This window comes from Bos mutus, chromosome 3 (assembly GCF_027580195.1).
Source record: "Bos mutus isolate GX-2022 chromosome 3, NWIPB_WYAK_1.1, whole genome shotgun sequence".
Classification (NCBI taxonomy): domain Eukaryota; kingdom Metazoa; phylum Chordata; class Mammalia; order Artiodactyla; family Bovidae; genus Bos; species Bos mutus.
Window position 1 is genome coordinate 33976791 of NC_091619.1, and position 22461 is coordinate 33999251.

Below are 22461 nucleotides of genomic sequence, written 5' to 3' on the forward strand. Positions count from 1 at the left end.
TGTATGGATGTGAGAGATGGACTGTGAAGAAAGCTGAGCACCGAAGAATTGGTGCTTTTGAACTGTGGTGTTGGAGAAGACTCTGGAGAGTCCCTTCAACTGCAAGGAGATCCAACCAGTCCATCCTAAAGGAGATTAGTCCTGGGTGTTCATTGGAAGGACTGATGTTGAAGCTGAAACTCCAGTGAAGAGCTGACTCATTTGAAAAGACCCTGATCATGGTATGATTGGGGGCAGGAGGAGAAGTGGACGACAGAGGATGAGATGGTTGGATGGCATCACCGACTTGATGGACATGGGTTTGGGTGAACTCCGGGAGTTGGTGATGGACAGGGACGCCTGGTGTGCTGCGGTTCATGGGGTCGCAAAGAGTCGGACGCGGCTGAGCAACTGAACTGAACTGAACATTTCAAATGTGAGACGTTATAATAAGTATGAAAAGGGTAGTGAGTTATAGCACAGGTACCTACCTTCCTTAGTTGGCTGTGTGATTTATCAAGCAGTAATCATGAGCTGTCTTGATTTTCATGGCTTTTAATTTCCAGCATGTGGGTCTGAGTATGTGTGGGCTTTCTTAGTTTCACCAGGCAGGGCTCTTGCTTCTAGACCCCAAGGACCACGTCTTCCATCTCTCTCTGCTCTCACACCATGCAGCACCAGGGCTTTCACATGGGAAGCGGCACGTGTGGTGGTCCAGAGAGCACACGTTCTGTCAGGTCCCTTGTGTGCAAGTGTTGGCTTTACTGCTTGCAGCCTCTGGAGTGTGGTCTCTTCAGCCTCTCTGTTCTTCAGTTTAGCTGTCTCTAAAATGAAGATGATGACATTATCTTCCTCATAGAGTTCTTGTGAGCATTTAATATCTTTTAATATCTTTAATATCTTCTAAATATCTTTAGAATCTAAGAACGGAGAAGCCAATGGCACCCCACTCCAGTACTCTTGCCTGGAAAATCCCATGGATGGAGGACCCTGGTGGGCCGCAGTCCATGGGGTCGGTAAGAGTCAGACATGACTGAGCGACTTCACTTTCACTTTTCACTTTGATGCATTGGAGAAGGAAATGGCAACCCACTCCAATGTTCTTGCCTGGAGAATCCCTGGACGGTGGAGCCTGGTGGGCTGCCGTCTATGGGGTCGCACAGAGTCAGACACGACTGAAGCGACTTAGCAGCAGCAGCAGCAGAGCATTTAATAAAGTGCTCTGTACAGAGATAGGCATGGCATGCATAGGTGTGTTTGTGTGCACTTGAGTATGTATAATATATAATAGTACTCAGTTGTTTACTACTGTTGTATTTTTTTGGCCAAGGTAACTTTAAATCCATATAAATATTTATACTTCTAAACAGAGAAATAACCCTTATAGAAATTAGAATACAGTGTTTCCTTATGGTCTACTTAATTGCCAGCCAGATGGAGGAACATAAGCTGATGCGCTCTGGCTTTGAACAGTCATACATGGGTTCTGTCATGTTAACTGCTCCTCTTGTATTCAAGCTGATGGTACAAGAAAATTTTACATATAAATTAATTATTTCTGTAGCTGAACACTGTGCTCTGAGTTTCAAACAAATGAGATGTGGAAATAAGTTAGAATTAATTAGGATCATACATATTTTCATGGATACTTTATTATATATAAATTTGTACCCAAATGTTATAGAGCAAACAAACTAATAAATTTTCATAAGCCATTAGCATGACTGCATAATAAGGTACTCCTGGTTTAGTAAATATTAATATCTTTGTTGTTGAAATTTACATGGGCTTTCATAGAAGGTTATGTTAATAGTGTGTTTCCTGTTTGTTTATTATTCAAGCAAAAAGATGCAGGAAGTTACAGTTATGACGTATTTATATTTTCATATGAATTTGAACTGTACTATTAAAAGAACTGTTTTACGCTATAAATGTGCAAAGTTTATATTTCCGTAGTACTTTTTACCTTGAAAAATGTTTTCTGTAAAAACATCAAGGTTTCTAAATATTTCAACAAAATACGGAAAGGTAGCCCACCTTTGCTTCAGCAGTGTGATGGTGAGTTTAGTATAAGCTGAGTTTTGATGCTACCGTTGTTCACATGGTGTTAGACACACTGAGGGTTCAGTGGAGCATGGAGCAACATTTAGCTTCTGAGGTGGTTACACCCCTTGGGGATCAAGATACATGAGAATTAAGAAACATATCACGATCAAAGGTCCAACTCTAGAAGTGCTGGCAGCATTATCCACTTTTAGCAGATCTGAGTATTCAGACCTGGGTTTCCATCTAGGTTCTGCTATTGGCTTGTCATATTCTTAGAACTCATTCTACCTCTGACCCTTGCTGCTGCTGCTGCTGCTGCTAAGTCGCTTCAGTCGTGTCCTACTCTGTGCGACCCCATAGACAGCAGCCCACCAGGCTCCCCCATCCCTGGGATTCTCCAGGCAAGAACACGGAGTGGGTTGCCATTGCCTTCTCTAGTGCATGAAAATGAGAAGTGAAAGTGAAGTCACTCAGTCGTGTCCGATCTTAGCCACCCCATGGACTGCAGCCTACCAGGCTCCTCCGTCCGTGGGATTTTCCAGGCAAGAGTACTGGAGTGGGGTACCTCTGACCCTTAGAGGGTTCTTATTTCACAGAACTCGTAGATTTTATGAGAGTAAATGAAACTAAGCACTAAATTTAGTGCCTGTTTTAAGCACTTACTACTTACTTGTTAGGTAGTAGTAATATCACAGAAGTCATAGATTTTATGAGAGTAAATGAAACTAAGCACTAAATTTAGTGCCTGTTTTAAGCACTTACTACTTACTTGTTAGGGACTTCCCTGGCTATCCAGCAGTTGAGATTCCGCACTTCCAGTGTAGGGGGCACAGGTTCAGTCCCTGATCAGGGAACTAAGATTCCACATGCCTTGTGGCCAAAAAATAAATAAATAAAACCTCTATGGCCTGTGGTGATAGTTACACAACTCTCTGTAAACCTACGAAAAATCTTTGAATTGTCCAAGTAGAGCAAATGAATTGTGTGGTATGTAAATTAAAAGTCAATATAAATTACAAAAAATATTTGTTTGCTAAATTAAAGATTAAAAACTAACTGTTTCTGTTTGACTTTAGGGATTCAAAAAAGTGTCCTTTATCCAAGTGAGTGGTTTTCATCCCAGCCTTCCCAGGTGGAGCTAGAGGTAAACAACCCTCCTGGCAAAGGAGGAGATTAAAGAGACACAGGTTTAATCCCTGTCTGGGATGATCCCCTGGAGTAGAAAATGACAATCCACTCTAGTATTCATGCCTGGAGAATCCCATGGACAGAGGAGCCTGGTGGGTTACAGTCCATAGGGTCGCAAAAGACTTGGACGTGGCTGAAGCGACTTAGCATGCACATGTATTGTAATCACTTGGGAAGTTTTTTAGAAGTCCTGATGCTAGAACCCCATCGCAGGCTGTTTGAGTCATATTTTGTGAAACGGAGGTCTGGATATCAGTGTTTTTCAAAAGCTTCAGGTGTTTCTGACTTTCAGCCAGTGTTGAGAAACATGGATCTGAGCCATCTGAGAAGCACATTTGCGTAGCTGTCTTACCTTACTTGGATGTATTCTGGAATACCCTTGGATGCATTCCCTCCTGCACAGCTACGTGCCCTGGGCCTTGCTATGTGCTTTGTCACCTGAACTTTTAGTCTCCCTTCTCTAGTCTCTCTTCCAGCCGTATCTTTCTCTTTTAATCTGTTGAACAGCCAGCACAATTATCCTAGAAAGCAAATCCAAACATGTTATGCACTGCTTAAACAACTTGCCTAACTCTATGACCTGTCAGATGGAGTCCTAACTTCTCTGTGGCCATTAGCAGTCTGGATCTAACCCACCTAAGGATGCAAGGGAAATTGCACTGTAATTTGTCAAGTCTGATTCAGTTGAGTTCAGTCACTCAGTCAACTGTCTGAGTTTTTGTGACCGCATGGACTGCAGCGTGCAAAGATTCCATGTCCATCACCAACTCCCAGAGCTTGCTCAAACTCATGTCCATAGAGTCGGGGATACCGTCCAACCATCTCATCCTCTGTCGTCCCCTTCTCCCACCTTCAGTCTTTCCCAGTGTCAGGGTCTTTTCCATTGAGTCAGTTCTTTGCATCAGGTGGACAAAGTATTGGAGCTTCACCTTCAGCATCAGTCCTTCCAATGAATATTCAGTACTGATTTTCTTTAGGATTGACTGTTTGATCTCCTCACTGTCCAAGGGACTCTCAAGAGTCTTCTCCAACACCACAGTTCATAAGCATCAATTCTTTGGCACTCAGCTTTCTTTATGGTCCCACTCTCACATCCATACATGACTACTGGAAAAATCATAGCTTTGACTCTACGGACCGTTGTCGACAAAGGAATGTCTCTGCTTTTTAATATGCTGTCTAGGTTGGCCTTGGCTTTTTTTACAAGGAGCAAGCATCTTTTCATTTCATTGCTGCAGTCACCATCTGCAGTGATTTTGGAGCCCAAGAAAATAAAGTCTGTCACTGTTTCCATTGTTTCCCTATCAATTCTCCATGAAGTGATGGGACTGGATGCCATGATCTTAGTTTTTTGAATGATGAGTTTTAAGTCAGCTTTTTCACTCTCCTCTTTCACTTTCATCAAGAGGCTCTTTAGTTCCTCTTTGCTTTCTGCCATCAGGGTGGTGTCATCTGCATATCTGAGGTTATTGATATTTCTCCCTGCAATATTGGTTCCAGCTTGTGCTTCATCCAGTCTGACATTTTGCATGATGTACTCTGCATATGCATTAAATAAGCAGGGTGACAATATACAGCCTTGATGTACTCTTTTCCCAATTTGGAGCCAGTCTGTTGTTCCATGTATGGTTCTAACTGTTGCTTCTTGACCTGCATACAGATATCTCAGGATGCAGGTAAGGTGGTCTGGTATTCCCGTCTCTTTAAGAATTTTCTGCAGTTTGTTGTGATCCACATAGTCAAAGGCTTTAGCGTAGTCAGTGAAGCAGTAGTAGATGTTTTTCTGGAACTCTTGCTTTTTCTGTGATCCAGCAGATGTTGGCAATTTGATCTCTGGTTCCTCTGCCTTTTCTAAATCCAACTTGAACATCTGGAAGTTCTCGGTTCATGTACTGTTGAAGCCTAGCTTGGAGAATTTTGAGCATTACTTTGCTTGCATGGGAGAAGTTCCTGTTGGAGGCAGACATTTGGGAGCCCATTCTTACCACAGTGGGGACTGGCTTACAAACAGATAAATTTATGGATCTCTGGAACTCACTGTCTTCCCTGTTCATGAGAAAGAAAAGTAAATGGAAAGAAGCGAAGATGTTAAGAGATTTTCTTAGTCCTTCTGGGATACTGTGACCATATGCCATAGACCAATTGTTTAAATTTCTGCTTTAAACAACAGAAATTTCTCATGGTTCTGGAGGCTGAGAAGTCCAAGATCAAGGTGCCAGCTGATTCAGTGTCTGGTGAGGCTTGTTTGCTGGTTCATAGACATCTCTTTGCTGTGTCCTCATGTGGAGGAAGAGGAGTGTGAGCTCTCTGGGGTCTTTTTTTATAAGGGCACCAATCCCATTAGCCTTCAGGACCCACTCACTTTTCAGAGACCCCGTTGCCCAGTACCATCACATTGGGGATTCGTTTTAAAAATATTAATTTTGGGGGGATGCAAACATTTAGGCTATCACACACACTGATAACATTAATGCTTTTGCCTGAAAAATGCTGGAATGGAGTGTCTGCTCAAAAGAATCTAAAAATGAGTAGATATATGTATAGGTATAACTGATTCACTTTATTGTATACTTGAAACTAACACAACATTGTAAATCAAGTATACTCCAATAAAAATTAAAAATAAGTTTATTAGAAATTCAGATCGCAACTCCTATGTCTGCTCCTAAAAGAAGCATCCCCTGGAGTCTGGGACAAGGACTGTCCTTGCACTCTCACAGGTGCTGTGCACCATCCCTCCACAACTCTTATCAGCTGTGTAATGGTTTATCTGCATCTCTGTGATTGCTTTTCTGTCTCCGAACCCTGCTGTGAGCACATTGGGGGCAGAGGGCTTGCCCAGCTTTCAGTGAGTCTCGTGGGGCAGGGCCTGGGGTAGGTGATGAATGTCCTGATGGGTGACTGTCAGATTGACAGGGGGAGAGAATGATTAAACACTTGGCACTTAGAGATGGCAGGAAAATGTGAACTAGAGAAGGTCTGCGTGGAGGAGCAGTTTCTTCCTCCCCCAGGGCTCCCCACTCCCTTGCCTGGTCTCTTTAGCACTCTCCTCGTTCTGTTAAAATGGGCCCCGGGCCTCCAGAAGTGTAGGCTCTGGCTGTGTTTTGAGCACATCAAGCTGGGGAGTCTGATGGGGCTGTATCACTCATAGTTACCAGCTGCATCTGTAAAGTGACAGGTTTGGCCCGTCCTTTTCTTCACTATGGACTTGATTCCTTCTCCTTAATACTGTGAGCACTCAGAAGGTTTTTGTCTGGACTTTGTCTATAGCCATTGGGCTTCCCCGGTGGCTCAGACTATAAAGAATCTGCTTGCAATACAGGAGACATGAGTTCGATCCCTGGGTCAGGAAGATCCTCTGGAGGAGGGAATGGCTGCCTACTCCAGTATTCTTGCCTGGAGAATTCAATGGACAGAGGAGCCTGGTGTTCTATAGTCCATGGAGTTGCAAAGAGTTGCACACGACTGAATGGCTAACACTTGTCTATAGCCATTAACTACATGTGACTCTTGGGCTCTCAAATATGCCTTTGTTGAATTATATATGCCTAACTGTAAGATACATTCCAAATTTTGAAGATTTAGAATTAAAAAAAAAAAAATATATATATATAATAAGAGTCTTGCTTTTGTATCTTGATTACATATTTCTGTATTCTTTTTAATTTTTTCTAATGCAGCTTCTTAGAATTTTAAAGTTATTTGTGTGGCTTGCATATTTCTGTTTATCACCTCTGGTTAGAAAACTATTTATAACATAATAAAGAATGAGTTTACCTGCTTTTTAACTGTTCAAGTGCATATGAAAACAAATACTCCTAACCAGTATGAAATGACCAGTGTTACCAAACCAGCCAAAACAAAGCCCCATTTAAGGACTGTCGTTTTGTTCACCTAGCCCTGTAGGCAGAGGTGCAGTTTCTGTTAGGTGATTTGAAATATGAGGATAACTTTTGCAGACATTTCTGGAGCAGACCTGGGTCTGGGATAAAGATGAGGGCATCTCCAGGCTGGCAGAAAGGGATATGTTCCACTCCACAATCGGACCTGTCATCCTGGCGGTGTTGCCTGTTTGTTCCTGCACTCCAGGCAGTCAGTTTCATCCTCTAAAGAAGGAATAGCCATGTGGGCAGCATGCTGGAAGCAGGAAGCCAAAGAGGAGAGATCTCTGCATGACTTTGAAAGTGAGCCAGGTTTGGAAAATATGTTAACTTTGACCCAGCTGAATGATTTGTGAGCAGTTTTGAAAATTCATTCTATTTCCAAGTCCCTTAAGTAACACAGAACTCTCCCAGTCTATTTCTGATCACAAAAACTTCTTCTCCGGCCTGATACTAACACATAGGACATGTCTGCTTAAAGTGAGTTGTGTGAAAGCCACAGTGGGTTCTCAGTGAACTGGTAATGACACTGCTACAACCTCAAATGCTGAACTAGTCATTACTATAACTGTGCAGTGAGTAATCAGTGTTTACCTACAGGGTCCACAGCTAAACTCTCTGTTGTGGTAGTGAACATGTTAAAAGTGTCACATAATATTTGTAGATTGTGTCTCTGTGTTAAGGCAGGAAATAATTTGCAAATACAATTATGTTTTCAAAACTATTTTTTAGTTGCATACAAATAATTGAATTCTTTATTATTCACATACTAAGTTCAACATATCCTAACAGACCATTGTAAAATATAGGAGAAGCAGTATTTATGTTTGCATCTAACTAGAGAGTCGTGCTTCAGACACCTAACTCTGCACTGATGAATTTCAGGTTTCATCTGGTTTGGTATTTGGACCCAGGGGATGGTTAGAATGGTGTGTAAGAAAAGCTGTAAATTCTGTTTACTTGGTGTGAGAAAATTAGCATGGCTGATACCAGTTTGCTTTTCTCCTGCCAGCGCTTGAGTTTGAAAGTGTTCATTTTGAAACTATCTCTGTGAATTATAGTAAAGTGAATTTTACGACCTGCTAGAATTTATGTGTATGGTTCCGGAATCTATCTAGAGCACAGCAGGCAAAGTGATTGGACAGGGCTGAACAGGAAATATGAAGCGAGTAGGCAGAATAAGGCTGAAAGGGAGCAGACCAGCTCAAGTGAAGGCTGCTGAGTGTGCAGCTAAATGACTTGATCCCTGCACGAGGGCTCACATTCAGGAATTTTAAGGTGTGCATAGTGGTGATGGTGGTGTACTCAGATGGACAGTTCTGAAACTCACACGGCCTCTATGGTCACGAAGCAGAAGATGAGTTTGAAGGGAGTGAAGTTGAAGGCATGGAAACGAACTGGAAGGCTGTTCCAATAATCAAGGCAAGAAATAAGGCCTGGACTAAGGCAGGAGCACTAGGAGAGAGAAGGAGTCAGACTGAGAGACATTTAAAAGGGTGGGTTGCTAGGATAGGGTGTGAAGGAGAAGTGCCATTCTGGAAAGTTTCCTGGGTGTCTGGGCAGGTGAGGGAGAGGAGTGAGACTGTGGGCTCCTTGGGAATAGGGAGCAGAAACAGGCTTGAAGAGAAGATGCTCTGCTGGGTCTTCTGATGCAGAGTGTGGAGACCAAGAATGTAGAGACAGCAAGATGACAGCGGTGTGGAAATGCCTCACAAGACAAGAGCTGGTCTGTTTGGTTTAGAAAAAAATTTGCTTAGTGACCTTGTCTCTTAGAACCTGAAAATTATTCACTGTCTACCAAATAAGGAAACTATGATTCAGGAAATGGCAACTACTAAGATCTTCTCAGAGAGTAAGGTGCAAATGTTCTCATTGGAACAGGTGACGATGGAGGGGATGGGGTCAGAGGGTGGTGTTTCTCACCCATCATCCCTCACTTAACATGCAGACAGTCCATGAAATTCTCTTTCGCCTTTCAAGGTTCAGCCTTGGGTCCCCTCTTTTAGGGTCAACTTTTGAGCCTCCCTTTTCCAATGAGTCAACTCTTCACATGAGATGGCCAAAGTACTGGAGTTTCAGCTTTAGCATGGAGGGATTGGGGGCAGGAGGAGAAGGGGACTACAGAGGATGAGATGGCTGGATGGCATCACTGACTCGATGGACGTGAGTCTGGGTGAACTCCGGGAGTTGGTGATGGACAGGGAGGCCTGGCGTGCTGCGATTCACGGTGTCGCAAAGAGTCGGACACGACTGAGCGACTGAACTGAACTGAACTTTGAGCCTCCCTTACTTTATCCTTCAGGTTGAAGGGGAGAGCTGACCTCTCTCTCCTCTGGGTTGTGGATGTGCTTTGAAACACTAGGTCTTTGTTTTCACTAATCATCCTCGTGGTCTTTCCTGACAGCTGGTGGGTTTTCTTTTTTCTTTTTTTAACTTTACAATATTGTATTGGTTTTGCCATATATCAACATGAATCCACCACAGGTATACACGTGTTCCCCATCCTGAACCCTCCTCCCTCCACGTACCATCCCTCTGGGTCATCCCAGTGTACCAGCCCCAAGCATCCAGTATTGTGCCTCGAACCTGGACTGGCGACTTGTTTCATATATGATATTATACATGTTTCAATGCCATTCTCCCAAATCATCCCACCCTCTCCCTCTCCCACAGAGTCCAAAAGACTGTTCTGTACATCAGTGTCTTTTTTGCTGTCTCGTATACTGTTACCATCTTTCTAAATTCTATATATGTGTTAGTGTACTGTATTGGTGTTTTTCTTTCTGGCTTACTTCACTCTGTATAGGAATTATCTCCATTTTGTTATCCTCAGTATACAAATTGATCGGGTGTCTAGCTCGTAGTGAGTATTCTGTAGATGTTCACGGAGTAAATGCAGGAGATTCATAGACAAGAGAGTGAATTGGAAAGATCAGTAGCCTGGGTAGAGGATAAGGGACCTGGGTTCTGCTGCTATTGGTTCTTTGACCTTGGACAAGCTAGTTAATTTTTCTGCACCTTGGTTTTCTTGTAGGCAAAGAAGGAGTTTGAGTGAAAATCTAGGAAATTCTTGAATGGTCTTCAAGAGGTCCCTGGATTTCAGAATTTGGTAGACATATATTTAATGTGTATGTGTGTATTTGTATATAGGGTCCCCCCACCCCTCCAACCCCAGGAAAGAACCAAGAACTTTCATCAGGCTCTCAAAGCAGTTTGTGACTTAAAAGTAATTAAGGATCAGTTGACTAGACTGTGGTGATGGCTCCAGAATTTATAGGATGGAGTTGGGAGGATTGCCATATGGTTGGGGGTGGCAATCCAGCCAAAGGACTTGTCCTGAAATTGTGATTAAATGACACACGTACTCTAGTTACATGGATTTAAAAAAAAAATTGTTTTTTAATTGAAGGATAATTGCTTTACAATGTTGTGTTGGTTTCTGCCATACATCAACATGAATCAGCTATATATATATATATATATATGTATATGTATATATATGTATATATGACCCTCCCTGCCACCCCACCCCACCCTTCTAGATTGTCACAGAGCCCCCATTTGAGTTCTGTTGAGTCACACAGCAGGTCCCGCTGGCTGTCCTTTTTACATATGGTAGTGTGTGTTTCCATGCTACTCTCGCAATCCATCCTCTCCATTCGTCCCACCCTCTCCTCCCTTGAACCCCCATGCCTCTGCATCCACACGTCTGTTCTCTGTGTCTGCATCTCCGTTGCTGCCCTGCAGATAGGTTCATCAGTACCATCCTTCTAGGCTCTCTCTATATATGCGTTTATAGACAATATTTGTTTTTTGCTTTCTGAATTACTTCACTCTGTATAGCAGGCTCTAGGTTCATCCACCTCCTTAGATCTGCCTCAAATGCATTCAGTTTTATGGCTGACATTCCATTGTATATATGTACCACAGCTTCTTTATCCATTCATCTGTTGTGGACATCTAGGTTGCTCTCATGTCCTAGCTATTGTAAATAATGCTGCAATTAACATTGAGGTTCATGTGTTTTTTTCAGTTATGGTTTCCTCTGGGTATGTGCCCAGTTGTGGGATTGTTGGGTCATACAATAGTTTTATTCCTATTTTTTTTAAAAAGGAATCTCCATGCTGTCCTCCGTAGTGGCTGTATCAGTTTACATTCCCACCAACAGTGCAAGAGGGTTCCCCTTTCTCCATACCCTCTCCAGAATGTATTCCCTTTTCTCTACACCCTCTCCAGATTTTTTAATGATGGCCATTCTGACCAGTGTGAGGTGATATCTCATTGTAGTCTTGATTTGCGTTTCTCTAATAATGAGCGGTATTGAGCATCTTTGCATGTGTTTGTTAGCCATGTCTTCTTTGGAGAAATGTCTGTTTAGGTCTTCTGCCCACTCTTTGATTGGGTTGTTTTTCTGGCATCGAGTTGCAAGAGCTGCTTGTATGTTTTGGAAAGTAATCCTTTGTCAGTTGTTTCATTTGCTAATATTTTCTCCCATTCTGAGGGTTATTTCTTTACCTTGTGTATAGTTTCCTTGGCTGTGCAAAAGCTTTTAACTTTAATTAGGTCCCACTTGTTTATTTATTTTTATTTTCTTTACCCTGGGAGGTGGGTCATAGAGGATCTTGCTGTCATCTTTATGTCATAGAGTGTTCTGCTTGTGTTTTCCTCTATGAAAAAGTTTATAGGTATTTATATTTATTTGAGGCAGTGAGTATGGAGATAATGGGGACTGAGAGGAGATGATCTCTGAGCCCCTCCCTCTGTACTGCCAATTCTCAGAGCTGTTTTAATTCCATATGAGCTGTATGTGATTCTGGTCCTACTAGTGTTTCATGAGCAGACTGGGCGGGAACATTTGTTTGCTTGCTTTTTACTAAAATTCACTGTAGCAAGGTCACATGGAGTTGTTTTCAGGCTCTTAGAAATACTTCTGTATGACAGGAGTTGGTATTTTTATTTGATTATTTTGATTAAACATTAATTACACAGAAGCAGAAAATGAACACTAAATAAAAGAAAAACATTTACATCCACAGCCCTCATTTTTAAAGAGGAAAGTGTTATAATTAGACCAGTTTAGCAACTGTTGGCAGCTATTAACAAACATTGGCTATCATGTACTGGAATGTACAACATAATTTATTAAATATATTCCCAGCCTTTGGAAAGTTTTCTTTTGTATCATATAATAACTTGAGGAAAATGTCACATTTAATTTTTGAAAGTACTTTGCAAAGATCAAATCTTTCTTTACCAATGATGATGGTGGCAACGATGGCATTAGGAAATAGCAGTGAGAGTATGGGATGGTCCTAAGTGGACGCCCAGCTAGTGAGAGGTGGAGCTGGGATTTAGAATCCAGAAAACATGAGTCTTAGGCTTGCATCATAACCAGTCTAGTATATTGCTTTCCTAAAGAGAAGTTCCTTTTCTTTATAGCACTTTATGTTTGAGACCTCAGAATAACGTATATAGAATAATCCTTGCATTTATGATTAGTATCAAGACCTGCACAAGATAATTTGGACCCACTTGAACCCATATAGATACTCTACTCTTTTGAAAAATGCAGATGTATTTCCCATAGTTTGTAACTTTCTTGATATACAGAAATAATATTTTATTCATTTTATGTGGTTGTACTGCTTTGCTTTCCCCACAGAAGAAGTGCTCGGTAATTATGATATTCAAAGCAACAGCAGGTATTTTAGGAGAGAAAGATGCAAACATGTTGCTGGAAATGGCCCTGAGCCACACTGTATCCTAATGGGGTAATTCACTGTATGAGATGAGAATTGCAAAGAAACTTAAGGTAATGAGTTCTGTTGATTTCTTAGGAGAAGGTGAGATACTTTGTTATTCTGAAACTCAGCGTCTGGTTGGGTCAGAGAATAGTGTGCTTGGGTAAAACCAGATCTCTGGGCTGCTTCTGTTGCCCTGAGCTAGTCTGCAGGCCTGTCCTTCTGTTTGAATTACCCAGCTAAGCAGGGCCAGGCCCACACTCCCACCTGTGTCCTCTGGGGCCTGGGTTTTTCCTCCGTGACCTCACAGGGCCCTTGCTCTGAGCCTGTAGGAACCATGATGCAGCATCCCTGTCTGTGGCTTCAGCTGCGAGGCGGCAGCTTCATGCTGCAGAACCTTCTGGGACTGCTCAGCTTGTCTGCCGCATGGGGTTAAAGCCTGCAGCCACCTGATTGCCCTTTCAGAACCTCCCTTCCTGGATGGAACACTTCCCCAGGAATTCCCGTTGCATCCAGCTCCCTGTTCAGGAATCTTCAGAGCCTTCTCATTGCTCTGGGAGAGAGTTAAGAGAGAAAGGTTCAGAGTACATAACTGAAGGAGGTAAATCCATAGCAGACCTGTGTGCTGGTCCCCATGGTTGCTCTTTTTCTTCTCTATGTCCACAGGTTCCTTAAGTCAGGGCTTTGAAAGGACTTTGAAAGGAGCTGTGACAAACTGGTTCTGCACGGTTGACTTGTTTTCCTCACAAATTGCAATATCAATAGCACTAAATGTGCTAGATTAGCAGAGGGGGAGAATTAGCCAGAAGGACTCATGAAGAGAAGGGTTAAAATGGGTGGCTTTATTAGTATACAGTGTTGCCATTCTGTTTGTGTAGACTTTTTATTGTGTTGCCATTCTGTTTGTGTAGACGTTTTATTTCACGGCTTTTAGACTGACTAATGGGGGTGGATGGAAAAAATAAAGAGCTCAAGCTAGATAAAAATTATCATTAGGGGGAAATTTTGATGGGGGAGTGCCACTGTGTATGTTGTCTCTAGGTTTGAGGAGATAAGCAACTCTTTCTCATACTTAATATTTAATTTTCATAATGGACCTCTTCAATTATTCATTCATTCCTCACTTGTGGCAGGCTAATCTCTTTACATATCTTTACACATATTATCCCTAATCCTCACAACAGTTTTGCAAGGTAAGTATTAGTCATTCGTTTCAGCAACAAATATTTTTGTGTTAAGTGGTTGTAGGAACCTGGCTGTGAGCTCGGTGATGGGAATAGAACAGTGAAGAAGCAACTTCCTTGCCCTTAAGGTATTCTCCATTGTTGGATGGGAAGGACAGACAAATGAACAGGTCATTAGAATGCCTTGTTATGTTCTTTTTAAAAAAATATTTATTTGGGTCTTAGTTATGATGTGCAGGCTTAGTAGTTGTGGTGCTTGGGCTTAGTAGTTGTGGTGCTCAAGCTCAGTAGTTGTGGTGCTCAGGCTTAGTTGCTCCACAGCATGTAGGATGTCCTGAAACAGGGATCTGACCTGCGTCTGCTGCATTGCAAGGCAGGTTCTTAACCACTGGATCATCAGGGAAGTCCCTGCCTTGTTATATTCTTACACACTCTTCAGGTGTGATGTGAATTTGTGCAAATTTTTTGAAGAGTGATGGTTATACCTTAGTCTGTCCCATCTTGGAATCCTTCCTATAGACGTACCTGCACACGATTGAAAAGGTATTTGGCAAGAATGCTAATTACAGCATTGCTGTAGCAAAGTGTTGAAAAAACTCACCAGCAAGGGAATGGTTAAGTCATTTTGTTATATGACATTGGAATGTGGTACAACATTAAAATGAATAAAGAAGATCTTATGTGTTGACACCACTATCTGTGATATTTTTTTAAATGACAAAAGCATGTTTGTAGAAAAATCTGTATAATAGAAACACATTAGCTAAAATAATGATCATATAAAAAAATTCTTCAAGAATCACACCAGATTCTTACCTTGGGTTTCCTTTAGGCAGAAAGTGAGAGAGCTTTGTGTGTGTATGGGTTGGGGGGTGCAACTTTTATGTGTTTCTGTATTATTTCAGCTGACAAATATGAGTCCTTCTGAAATATTTTAAATAGTAGATAAATTTTTAAACAAGGTGGTAGGTGCTAGGGCAGAGTGATGTCCAGGGTCCTGTGGGGACAAAAAGAACCCAGTCTGGAGCAGGGAGATGGTCAGAGAAGGCTCTGGGTGGGAATCAGCCAGGCTGAGTTCAGGATGAACATACTCAGGTGTTTGGAGGAAACAGAGAACAAGAACTTCCTGCTCTGGAGCATCCTGGAGCTTGAGGGTGGGCAGTGGTGGAGCCGGCCCCTCCACACTGTAGCAGCCAGTCCAGATGGTCCTGGGTGCTTCCTCCTCCTGCAGCTTCCCCAGTGCCTCGGCCTCTGTTCCTAAATAGGTCACCGTTTCTGCCTCTTCTCTAGCTCCCCTGCTGCTGTCTTAGCTGAGACCTCCCATTTCTTACCTGGATGATTGAGAACCCTCCTCTTTGTGGATCTCTGGCCCCTGTCTCTATCCAGTGTCCTCCTACTCCAGTCTGACCTTCACGTTGCTGAGTGACATTCTAAAGATGCAGTTTTGACCCTGCTCTCTTCCTTAAACTTGTCCAATGATCCTTCATGGATTTTGGAATCTAGCTCACCCTTTTAAAGCATACACACAGAAGCCCTGCCCACCTCTCCCACCTTCCTCACACGTCACTCTTATTCCTATTATCTGGAATTTTTTCCTTTTCTTTATAAATGCTACTCTTCTTATCAAACAAAGGATGGATGTAGGTAGGGAAAGAAAATCCATGATGTGGATTTAGTAGTTGGTTGTCAGCCTATTAACCTGCAAATATTCTAACTTGTTACACCTCCGTTCTGAGAATTAATGTCCATATGTCACACTATTTGAGGCAACAATTTAGAAATTAAGACATTTCAAGGCCAATTTCAAGGTCAGTCTTCTTACTGCCCTAGGGGATATTTTCTTTTGTAAATATACTTGGATGGATGTTTCTAACAGTAGGTCATTCTCCACATGGACAGCTTGAGGATTTGGCATTAACTTGTGTACTTGTCTATTCCAAATCTGGATACACCCCACCTTTACAGAATGCACACTGTTCTAAAAACACTACATTGACCAAACATTATTTGCTTTGAATAAACTTAGAGTTGGTGGATGGGCCTGATGTATAACGATAGACACAAAACTGTGTGATAGTCCTCAGAGTCACTTTAAGACGTGATACATATTATCCTTCTGTCTCATCTACGGACATTATATCTTTGTTATTTTTCTATCCTTAGCAATAAGTAGTCCGTCTAAGTAAATAACAGGAATTGGTTTCAGCTTGTTAATTTTCAGAAATGTTTATACTTACATTCAATGCCTCAGTGAAATGATAGACTATCGTTTGGCTCCCTCTGGTGGACAACTGTATGAAAAAAATCAAACTACATACAGTCTTTGTGGGATGGGAACAGGCTGTAAATTTGGTGTTTTACCATTTGTGTTAAAATAAATAACAGAAGTAGTAGAACACGTAGCTATACCAATGCTGTTACTATTTCTCTTCTTATTGAGTAGTGATACTGCTGTGAAAAAAACAAATTTGAAGCAGACTTCACCCCATACCTTTAGAACAGTTCTATATCAGGATAAGGCTCGGGCTAAAATTCACCAATGTAGTTAATTCATGAGTTTCAATATTACTTCACAGATTATCCTGGAATTCTCCAACAGCTAGCCTTTTCCCTAAAGAATACATATTTTTGGAAATTTAGCCAATGACTATTTTTATCATGAAATCTATTTATTCTGGTAAATTTATTATTTGTTTATGGTCTTCTGAATTTATAGACTCACTGAAGATGCTTTATCTTTATTCTGGAATATTTATTATGGATATCAAGTGTTACCTGGGTGTTTTATTTTTGTATTTGTTTGCTCCTCAGCAGTTAAACCAGGAAGAAATTGCATAAAAGGTTTTGATTAAATTTCATGTGTATATAATAAGTTTATTTTGTGTATTATTAACAGCTCACATTTATTGTGTCAAGCATTTGATAGGCATCGTCTCATTTAATTTTCAGTAATTCTGTGAGATGTGTTGTTGTTATCCACGTGATAAAGGCAGGTGCGTAAGCCCTGCAAGTGTTCTCAGCTCACAGTTTGTAACCACAGCAACATCCTGCCTCCTGAAGTAGGTGATACGGAAGTGTATATGTGGCTAATACCCTTATGAATAGCCTAGTACTGGAAACTTTACATTTCCATCTTTGAACTGAGGAATTCAAAGATTACCTCCACCCAGAGATACATTTTTACCTTTTCTCTTTCTTTTTTTTTTCCTCATTGTGAACAGACTGTGTAGTAGAACCTCTTCCCATTTTGTTTAGAGAGTTAAGACAATTTATTATCTTTCCATTTATGTTTAAATTTAAACATAAATTTAAAACAATTTATGTTTTCTCTGTGGTTTCATGAGAAAAATACATTTTAGCTCACGGACTTCCTCACTAAGTCTTTGAAAGAGATGCTGTTAGGTACAAACGTAGGAAGGAAGATACAGTTTCTAGGTGCTAATGCTAAAGCTCTGTCAGAGCACACTGAGGGTGAAGTACTGAAGATATTTATAAAGAATTTTTGAAACAGATACAGATAATTAAGGTAATGTAGGAAGATCTTTTTCTAGAATTAGAATAAGATAATTTTCTTAAAGTTGGCATTTGTAAGAATAGCCACCCTATAAATAATTTACATGCATTATCTTTTTAATTCTTATAATAAGGTAAGGATTATTAGTAATCTAAATCATTGTAAGCTGTATCCAGATGATAAAATGGAAACCCAAAGACTTTCAGTAGTTTGTCTAAGGATATATGGCCAATAAATGGTGAAGTCAAGATTAGCAGTCACACGGTCTGGCTTGAGAGCCTGCCCTGTGAACTACCGGGCTACAGAGCAGTGCTGTTCACTGGAACTCGCTGTCATAGTGGGCGCGTTTCATGTCTGTATCAGCCAGTGCAGTAGCCACTAGGCACATGGGCTCCTGAGCGCTTGCAGGGTAGCTGGTCCAACTAAGGAACTTGATTTTTTGTTTTAAAAATGTGAATTCATTTACATTTAAACAGCCTCTCTGTGTCTAGTGGCTACTGTTTTGGACAGTGCAAGAGTGCACAGGGTCTTTGAGATCATGTAGAAGTGGAAATATGAGACCTTTAGGACTCCCTTGCCTAACTCCTTGTTTTTCCTGGTCAAGAAATGGCAAACCAAATGGTTAGTCATTTGCTTAGCATCGTAAAGTTAAAGCAAGGGACAAAATTACAACCCGGATGTTTATGCTTCTCAGTTATGGCTCTTCCCATTCTGCATTTTTTGTGGTATCTACAAATTACATTTCTGCTGCTGTTGTTAATATTAGCTAGTAAAACTAGTTCTTGAAAATAATTTTTTTTTATGAAATGCATGTCTAATAATCCCTGTCCTCTTTTCTCAGGTAATAGAAACGTTATCGCGACTTTCTCGCACACCTATAGCGTTGGCCACAGGAATCAGGTAAGCTGGTTTCCCTGTGGTTCGTGTGTCCTGTTCAGTTCAGTGAGGTGATTGTTTATCAAATAGTAACTGTTTGTAAAGCACTTTGCACACAGGGACTCCATCTCATTCACTCAGAATACCTAGTATAGTAGTACTCAATAGACATTTGAAATTTGTTGAGCAAGTAAGAACTTCTTCGTAGAGTTGAATAAAGCACCTTGCCTAAATACTGTTCTCAATTTACTGGTGACAATCACTGATACGTTTATTTATTTATTTATGTTTTTAACTTCCTCTAACATTTCTATACAGGTGATTCATTAAGACAAATGCTTAAATAAATATTTTAAAAGATGTTGTAGTACATTTGTATCCTATAAGCCATAAGAAGGAGTCACAACTTTCAGGCATTTTAAGAATTAATCAGACAACCAAAATGATGTATGTACAAGGAGATATACTGAAGGTTTGGTACCAAATGCAATCTTGGAATTATAGTTGACCCTTGAATAGTGTGGGCATTAGGGGCACCCACTGTCCACACATTTGAAAATTTGAGTATAACTTACAGTTAATATTTTGCACCCTCTGTTCCTCTGCATCAGGGGTTTCAACCAACCATGGATTGTATAGTATGTACTACTGAAAAAAGTCAGTTTACAAGTGGACCTGTGCAGGTCAGACCCTCTTGTTCAAAGGTCAACTGTAAATTGGTTAAATTCTACTTTTTCCATGTAGTGAAATATTATGCAGTCAATAAGTATGGAAATGGAGATACATGTGTTGGGCCTTTTCTGTTTAAAATACAGCATATTCAAGTGAGTTCAGTTAGAAAGTTGTATTGTTAATGATGTTAGAAACAACAGAAAAGCAGTTTCAGCAGTCACACAGCCAGGCCATATGGAAATGGAATGGATCTCATTTCTCATGCGATTTCCTCAGGAGTCTATAATTGTCTCTAGCTGTTATGGGGCTCTGTGAACCTCTGTCTCGTCTTCTGTTGCTTCCAATTTTCTGTTCTCGTTCAGATTGTAACAGAGGGGATACAATCATGTCTACAGGTTTAATCAGCTGTGGCTGGGCAGCCCAGTCCTTGGGTACAAAGCACAGTGACCTTGGGGAGGATGCCCCACAGACCCTTTCTCAGAAATGGACCATGAATTTGACAGCTTTCTACAGAGGGAGTCTATAGGTTGGATAAACGTTGCATACCCTGTCATTGCCTCTTCAATTTATGATTCTCTTTCCATGTCAGCATATATTTTGTTATATGCAAGCAGAAGATTTTTAAATAGCATGCTTTTATTTTTATGTGTTAATTAACCATATTTATATGGTTCATTCTGAAAGGATACATAGAAGTTTTTTTTTTTTTTAATTACTCTTATTTATAATTTGTTTTTACTGCAATGGACTCAGATATAAGAATATAATAAAATATGTCAAGATATTTGTTTTAAAAAAGGATTTTGAAACTGGCATTTCTCACACATTTTAACTTATTTGAAAAATGTATGTTCCTTAAATGTCCTAAGTATTAAGTTAATCTATAAACCAATGTGAAATATTTTCCCTATACTAAATATAATTATTTAGTGCTTATTTGTTATTTTGATGGGTCCTCTTGTTTTTATGAAACATATGACATACTGCCTGTATGTAAAGAAAGCGTAAAACTTTTGGCACCATAGTATAATCACTGTGATTTTGTTAGATGTGAATTTAGGGCATTATGTTGTTGTTATGAACAAAGATCAAAGCGTGAGGCAAACAAGGGAGTCAATAGCTAGGAACAGGGCATAAATTAAAGTGATTTTCTTTGACCAGGGGACAAAGAAAACATCATACTCTCCCTGAGGCCTGTTTGACTCGTTTGTCCAATAGATGAAAATACAAAAATATGACTTATATAGTTTATGGTCTGAGTAGAAAAGTATATCAGAGTCAATGATCATATATAGAGGACATGACATTTTTTACTTCTAATTTTTTTATGGATACTAGTAAACTGAGTCATGCTTGGAGGATTGTTACCAAATTATTTGTCAGATCAGATTCTCTTAAGTGCAAAGAGACAGTGTGGAAGATAAGGGCCCACTCTGAACTGGGAAGCTGCAGTGGGCAGTGAGGCGAGCCTGCAAGTGTGTGGCTGGTGGGAAACGGTGAGCACCTTAGCACGTCTGCAACCACTCACGTGACTGTAGTGACCAGCAGTGATTGCTGCAGGGGTTTGGGGGTAGCAGGTGCCACAGCTTTCCTGGGGGACCCTGACACAGCCACAGGGTCCCACACTTTGGGAGGAACCCCAGATGTCATGTGAAACATGGTGACTGACCTGACCACTTTGGCTGCAGTTGAACTTTAGTGTTTAGTGAGTGGTAAATGTCCACCTCCTTGTTGCTCATTCACTCTTTTTTCTTCCCTCTCTCCTAGGCCCTTCCCGACAGAAGAAAGCATTAATGATGATGACATCTACAAAGGCCTGCCCGATTTAATAGAGTATGTTGAGCGTTTTCAGCAAAATTTCAGCAAAATTAACACCAGTGCCAATTTTTGCATCCTTTGTGAATTTTAACCATAGGTGTTAAAGTAGCTATCTAAAGGGGAACCGTGGCTTAGTGATTAAGACATGTAAGAATTAACCTCAAACTCCTGATGGAAATGTTCACAAGAAAATGTACTTCAAGTAGCTTTTAATTCCTGTTGTGTATCTTGCATTGTGTGAGTCTCTATGGAGAGTAAAGAAACAGACGGCGATGAAGTTAACATTTGGAAGTTTCTCAAAGGCATTGTAGAGGTAGTAGACGAACCTGGAATCAGGAAAATAAGAAACAATCAGAGAGAGAAGTAGAATCTACCATCAGACTTATAGGACAGATAATGCTTGCTCTGCAAGTTCAAGGGCAGATGAGATTAGTGTGGGAGGGGGTTATTCAGGGATGTTTCATCAGAGGGTGTTGATTCTGAATAGAGAATCCTTTTGGGCCATATTATTAAATAGTCAGGAGAGGCTAAAGGTCTTTGCAGCTGATTATCTCCTGCTGATTGAGTGACTTGTGCAGATTACAAATAAATATAAAATGTGATCCTCACCCCTCAGGGAACTGATGCCAAAGATCAGGTATGTTTGCAGAGAATTGTAATAAGACATAGATTCTGCTCCAGGAGAGATTCAGGTCCTATGGAAATTCATCCACTTATCCATCCTGATAACTCCAGCACAAGGAGCTTGTTCTTACTCTAGGACTTTTACCCTTGCTGTGCCTTCCGCCCTTGGGGCTGACCCCTCACCATTCAAGTTTTCACTCAGATGGCCCTCCCAGCAAAGCCTTCCTGACTACCCTACCTAAAATTGTCACACCACTTCCCTCGCCCTGTGTTTTTATGGTACTCGCCTCTGTCTGAGGTAGTCTCGGTTTGCTTCATGGACTGTCCATCTCATCAGAGTACCGACTTCACGAGATCAGGGACTTTACCTTGTTCTTGGCTATTTTCCTAGCACTTTAAACAGTGGATGCTTGGGGCTGGTGCACTGGGACGACCCAGAGGGATGGTATGGGGAGGGAGGAGGGTTCAGGATGGGGAACACATGTATACCTGTGGCAGAGTCATTTCAATATTTGGCAAAACCAATACAATATTGTAAAGTTTAAAAATAAAATTAAAAAAATAATAAAAAATAAAATTATTTGTGAAATCTGAAAAAAAAAACAAAAAACAAACAGTGTCTAGTATCTAGTAGGCCCTCAATAAATATCTGTTTTCTGAATAAATAGGCCAAAGCTGCATTGAGCATCTACCTCTTCCAGGCGTGATATTTCAGGCTTGAGCTGTCCATCAGGAAACATCTGTCAGTTCCTAGAAGCCTGTTATAACCATGTTTCCACGCACTCTCTCATGTAACACCACATTCTGAAGTTGTTACTAGTATCACCACAGTTTACAAATGAGAAAACTGAGTCTTGAAAAGCTAAGTAACTTGCCAAAGATCGTATTGCTAGTAAATAGTAGTCTTTGGGTTTGAACCCATGCAGTTCTTGTTCTAG

General features: G+C 40.9%; 1 protein-coding gene across 1 annotated transcript in view; it reads left to right on the forward strand.

Annotated features, from left to right (window-relative positions):
- The window catches only part of VAV3 (vav guanine nucleotide exchange factor 3), a 441372-nt gene that overhangs the window by 184372 nt on the left and 234539 nt on the right, over window positions 1–22461 (forward strand). Inside the window, exons 3-4 of the mRNA XM_070367578.1 lie at window positions 18375–18433; window positions 20849–20914. Of these exons, the coding sequence (XP_070223679.1) occupies window positions 18375–18433; window positions 20849–20914 (125 nt within the window). The remainder of the gene's footprint in view (window positions 1–18374; window positions 18434–20848; window positions 20915–22461) is intronic.